Source organism: Coenobita brevimanus, chromosome 96 (assembly GCF_032717465.1).
Source record: "Coenobita brevimanus isolate Jiangsu-jjx chromosome 96, ASM3271746v2, whole genome shotgun sequence".
Taxonomy (NCBI): Eukaryota; Metazoa; Arthropoda; class Malacostraca; order Decapoda; family Coenobitidae; genus Coenobita; species Coenobita brevimanus.
This window is the reverse complement of record NC_137049.1, coordinates 6,499,981-6,505,980: the sequence shown is the minus strand read 5'-3', so window position 1 is coordinate 6,505,980 and position 6,000 is coordinate 6,499,981. Positions and strand designations below refer to the sequence as shown.

Sequence of the window (6,000 nt, the reverse complement as noted above, 5' to 3'; positions counted from 1 at the left end):
CACAGGCTTGCCCTTAGATCGGACTATATGAGCTCTCAGCTCCCTTCCGGGAGAGTGAAAACCGACAATCACGACCATCAAGTGATCCTGACCGACGCGGTGAATTACACACACACACACACACACACACACACACACACACACACACACACACACACACACACACACACACACAGCTATAAAGACTTAAATAAGGTATCTAGTAATGGAGATGCCTTGTCAATAGTTCACTAAAAGATCGAACTCTCCAAAATGGTTTGATAGCAACTGTGCCAGAGCAACAGCCCAAAAGTCATTAGCATATAACTCTTACTTTAAAAACTTCTGAATCACTCTCTCAATTTAAAATTGCTAGAATTCATGAAAAAGCTGTAATAAATCTAGCTAAATCAAACTTTCTTCAAAATTAAGCATCAAACCTACTTAACCCTAATGACAATAGAATATTCTGGTCAGCTCTTAATTCTTTCAATAATAACATTAACAAGTCATCTTCCATTCCCCCACTAAAATCTTCAGATGGCAACATTACAAATGACCCGCGTGGGAAAGCAGATATCCTTGCCAGTATCTTTGCCAGAAACTCTACCACAGACAATATCAGCCAGAATGTCTCAGTACTAGAACCTGACTCTCCCGAAATTGCCCCACTTAAAATACAGACAAGATACGTAAAATCCATCCTAGACAATTTACCTACCAACAAAGCTCCAGGCCCAGATGGAAATCCGCCAATTGTTTTGAAAAAGTGTTCCCCTGTACTTGCCTCTGTTCTGGCTAAATTATTCAGAATATGCATACGTACTTCTTCATTCCCAAATTCATGGAAAGAAGCCAATATCCAACCAATTCCGAAGAAAGGAAGTTCGTCTGCCCCCTTTGATTACAGACCAATAGCTGTCACATCTTCTCTTGGTAAGGTATTTGAAACTTTAATTAATAAGCACATTGGTAAACGTCTTGAATCCAACAACTTAATTAGTGATAGACAATATGGTTTTTGCCACGAAAGATCCACCGTTGACATACTCAGTCTCCTAACTCATACCATCCACCAGTCAAATGATCTACATGGAGAAACTCATAGAGTAGCCCTTGATATTTCTAAAGCTTTCGACAGAGTATGGCACCATTCCCTGCTGTCCAAACTCCCTTGCTATGGATTAACGTCCCTTTTTTTCCTTTGATTTCTTCATATCTTAGTGAGAGGAAAATAAAAGTAGATGGTGTATATTCCAATTTTCACTCAGTTAACGCTGGAGTGCCGCAGGGATCAGTTCTGGCGCCAACCCTATTCCTGGTTCATATTAATGATCTCTTGTCTGTCACCCACAATCCCATCCACTCATGTGCGGATGACTCAACACTACATAGTTCATTCACACTCAGACACCCATTTATAAAGTCTACTATCTCTACCTTTCAACTCAGTACAGTCATCTCCATAAACCAAGACCTATCTACGATCAGTGAATGGGGACAAAGCAACCTTGTCTCATTTAATGCTAGTAAAACTAATTATATACAATTTACTAATAGACAGATATTGCCAGATTCGTACATTACCTTCAGTGCTACTAATATTCCCATCTCCAAAAGTATTGAAATTCTTGGCGTCTCACTTAACAATGCTCTCAGCTGGACATCTCATGTTAGATTACTTGCTAAAACCGCCTCAAAAAAACTTGGATTATTGTACCGAACCCGTAACTTCTTCACTGATGAGCAGTTAGCTATAATTTATAAGAGTCATGTGCGCTTTCAGCTTGAATATTGCTCACCCTTGTGGAATGGATGTGGAGAGGTTGCATTAAAACAACTAGACAAAATTCAGAACAAAGCTGTTAGAATTATTAACAACCCTGCCATTACAAATAAACTACCTTCCCTACAAGTAAGAAGGACTGTTGCCTCCCTTGCATTATTTTACAGATATTTTTTTGGCAAATGCTCAGACGAAGTTGCGTCCATGGTGCCACCTCTCCATGCCTTCCCTTGTGCTACACGGGCATCTGGTAGCGCTCATGACTGGAACGTCACTCACCCATACTGCAGAACTTCTGCCTATCAAAATTCTTTCATTCCCCGAACTGCATCTCTCTGGAACTCGCATCCCCAGAGTTGTTTCCCTCCAAATTTCAACCCACAGCTGTTGAAGTCTAACTGTTACAGATATTTTATGAACAGAGGACACCAGTAATCTGGTGTATGGATTATTTTTTTTATTCATTTGTTTTTCCTTCCTCCGTTCTGTTATTTAAAAAAAAAAAAAAAAATAAAGTGCTCTCACCTCACATTCTTTCAAAAATAGTAAAAAAATGAACAATGGTTAATAATTGATGATGGAAAAAAAAAAACTTTACTCCATATAAAATTTTGGAGAAACGCCATCCCCCTTAGTAACGCTCTGGGAACTCATTTGCATTTTTTAACATAATAAATCGTTAGTTTACTACTGGCCAGCACATGCTGCCCTTATTGTTAGTCACGTTTTCTTGCATGGTTTCTTTCTTTTGGTCTTTCTTGTTTAATTGTGGCAGGCATTTCTACCCTTTTGAATTAACTGATCCTGACCAGACTTCGACATAATGATCAGCCCATGACCTAGCTGTGTCCGCAAGGTTTTGGTTGAAAAAATAATAAATAATAATGAATAAATCTTTAAGTTTCGACACGAAAATTACAGCAAGTTAAAATTGTTTTCTGCAAGAGGAGCAGGGAAAGGGGTGGAAAAACTAGCCTTGTCAACTGAATCCTGTAAAACCTTACGGTACCTATTTTACTACAGGAAAATCGATCATAAATATGTCCGAGAATCTTGCCCCTAGTAATCAAGTCTCTACAGAACGGAGTTAGTAAAAGAGAGAGAGAGAGAGAGAGAGAGAGAGAGAGAGAGAGAGAAGAGAAGAAAAGAAGAGAAAAAACTATGACACAAGTTTTCATATGTGAGGTCATTATATCAAGCCTGATGATAATTTACCTCGTCTAAAATGTTGCCCTCTACTTGTGCTTAACGTATCAGTATTATCATGAGACTCCGATGGTCAATTAATATACTGTAATTCATCTGAGGAATAAAGCAAGAGGTGGGCTGGCAATTTCACCTTACGAACTTTGATGCAATGTGGCAAGATCTTTGACGTAACATGTATAAAGCTTTGAAGTAACAAGTGTAGAGCTTCGAAGTAATATGTATAGAGCTTTGAAAAACACGTGAAGAGAACTAGCGTGGTGATAACTCTGAAGGAAATGAGGAGAGCTTTGAACAAACCTAGAGGGCATTGTAATAGAGCGTGGATAAAGCTTAAAGGCAACAGAATGAGAACAAAAGAGAAAAAAAGTTTTGAAGGAACATGGAGGATCTCTCTCTCTCTCTCTCTCTCTCTCTCTCTCTCTCTCTCTGTCAGAAACAAAGCAAATCCAGCACAACACAATACAATACACAGCCTTCATAAACCCCCTCATACATCGACACCCTATCCTAAGCTGAAAAAAAATTGCCTAGCGGTAGCAGCAATGCAGTACAACACAGCACAATACAGCACAATACAGCACAGCACAGCACAGTACAGCACAACACAGCACAACACAGCACAATACAGCACAGCACAGTACAGCACAACACAGCACAATACAACACAATACAGCACAACACACACGAACACACAAGACAATACAATATACAACATGAACACAGAGCACAACACAGGAACACGCAGCACAACACAACACAACACAGGAAAACACAGCACAACACAACACAACACAGCACAACACAGGAGCACACAACAGCACGGGGAGCACGGTTCAAGGGCGAGGGAGATCAGAAAGTGAGATGAGAGAGAGAGAGAGAGAGACAGACAGACAGACAGAGGGAGAGAGGATGGAAAGATTAAATAAAGATGAAGAGAGCCAACTTTCACTCAAGCAGACCCACCAATTGCAACTTAGAGAGAGAGAGAGAGAGTGAGTGTGTGTGTGTGTGTGTGTGTGTGTGTGTGTGTGTGTGTGTGTGTGTGTGTGTGTGTGTGTGTGTGTGTGTGTGTGTGTGTGTGTGTGTGTGTGTGTGTGAGTAAGAGATTCGAAGGAGAGAGAGGCAGCTGCGAAAATGAATAGAGAATTTAATAAAGAAGACAGCTAAATTTTCTCACGTGCCAAGTCATCCACTGAATCTTGAGAGAGAGAGAGAGAGAGAGAGAGAGAGAGAGAGAGAGAGAGAGAGAGATGAGAAGGAAGGGAGGTGAGAAAAAATTTAATCCGTTCGCTACAAAAACGTCATTATTAATTAACCATTCCTTCAGGTGCTCACAGAAGATTATATTCATCTTAGGAGGATGCTTCTGGAGGTGAGTGGATTAAGGAAGGAAATATATATAACTCCCCCTGCTAGCGATGTCTTTCCTGGAATTGATAAGCTATTCTGATATAAGATGGGTGACGCTTGAGTATTTTAAACACAGGATGAGTAAATGTAAAAAGAGAATGAGTACGGTTAGTAAAGCATGATAAAAAGTCAAGGCGAGTAAGATGAATGAAATATAATCAGAATTAGCCACTTCACTATTATATTGAATCATTCACTTTCCATCTTCCATACCTCCCAAACATTCTTCTTTTTCTCAGTCTTCCATATACGCCTTACGCCTTTCATCTCTCTCTCTCTCTCTCTCTCTCTCTCTCTCTCTCTCTCTCTCTCTCTCTTCCATACCTTCCTCTTCCCTTTCCATCGCTACCCACACTCGTAAATTCTTGAAACTTTTTTACGATTCGCAATAAAACTCTTAATTTGTGGAGGGAAAAGGAGGACGTGGAAGATGAAGTGGGGGAAGTGAGAATGAGAGAGGGATCCATGTTGAAGGAAGGAGGGAAGGTGAAGGAGGAAAGGAAGAAAGGAAGAAGAGAAGGAAGAAGGAGGATTGGAGGTTAAGATGGAATGAAGGGAATGGAAGGATGTAGACGAAAAGTGTGAAAAATAGCTATAGAGGAACATAAAGAGGGAAGGAAAGGAGGAAAAAGGTGTGGAAGGATGGAGGGAAAGAAGGAAAAGGGAGGTGTGGAAAGAAGGAAGAAAAGGAGGAAGAAGGAGGTGTAGAAGGCAGCAAGGAAAGAATGAAGGAAGGAAGCAAGCAAGCAAGCAAGCAAGCAAACAAGCAAGCAGGCAGGCAGGTAAGGATGCAAGAAAGAAAGAGCAATAGAAAAGGAGAATGGAAAAATTTAAGCAAGGAAGGAAGGAAAGAAAAGGGGGAATAGGAAGGATGGTAGAAAAGTATGAACGTACGGAAGAAAGGATAGAAGGAAGGAAGAAAGGATGGAAGGGAAAAAGAATGAGGAGTGAAAGGAAGGAATGGAAATGAAGTGAAAATGGATACGATTAAAACGGAAATACATACATGAAAATATTGCGAAAAATATCTGATGGTCGAGAAAGCAATGTCAATCAGATCTGTGCACTGGGTTTCAGCATTCATTTTTTTTTTTTTTACTTTTTATGTTCTGTCCACATAATTTCCATAAGCTTCAAAAAGACAAGGTCAGACGCGATCTCTGAGTTTCACGATATTTTTAAAGACCATCATAAAAAATAAATCCTATTCAACTTTTTTGCCTCCAGTCAGTTTCCATGAGTAAAATCCTCTGTTGTAAGCTTATATTAAACAAAAAAAGGCCTTTATTCTCTACCAAAACGTTCTTTGTCAAAGCTTAAACGTTTTAGGTGCCTAACGTTTACCCTGAGCATAGCATAATGGCTTAACGTTAAAGGAAATATAAGGAAAATAAGTAATAGGCAAGGGATTCAGAGACACAACCCAACCATGATTTGCTACAACTCTGAAGGCCGTATTCTTAGAGGCAGCGAAGGCTCCCTGACACGTCTTCCTTATTAGCTTATTTTTGTATTTCTTCCTTACAGTCCTCGTTCTTTCTTCCTTCCATCCATCCTTCATTCCTCCTTTAGATTTATCTTTTCCTTCCTTCCTTCCTTACATTCCTCTTTTCCTG

General features: G+C 39.9%; 1 protein-coding gene across 1 annotated transcript in view; it reads left to right on the top strand.

The window, feature by feature from the left end:
- The first annotated feature begins 432 nt into the window (after positions 1 to 432).
- The window catches only part of LOC145413433 (cell adhesion molecule DSCAML1-like), a 44,393-nt gene continuing 38,825 nt past the window's right edge, over positions 433 to 6,000 (top strand). The window contains exon 1 of the mRNA XM_080283122.1: positions 433 to 481. Coding sequence (XP_080139248.1) covers positions 433 to 481 — 49 coding nt within the window. The remainder of the gene's footprint in view (positions 482 to 6,000) is intronic.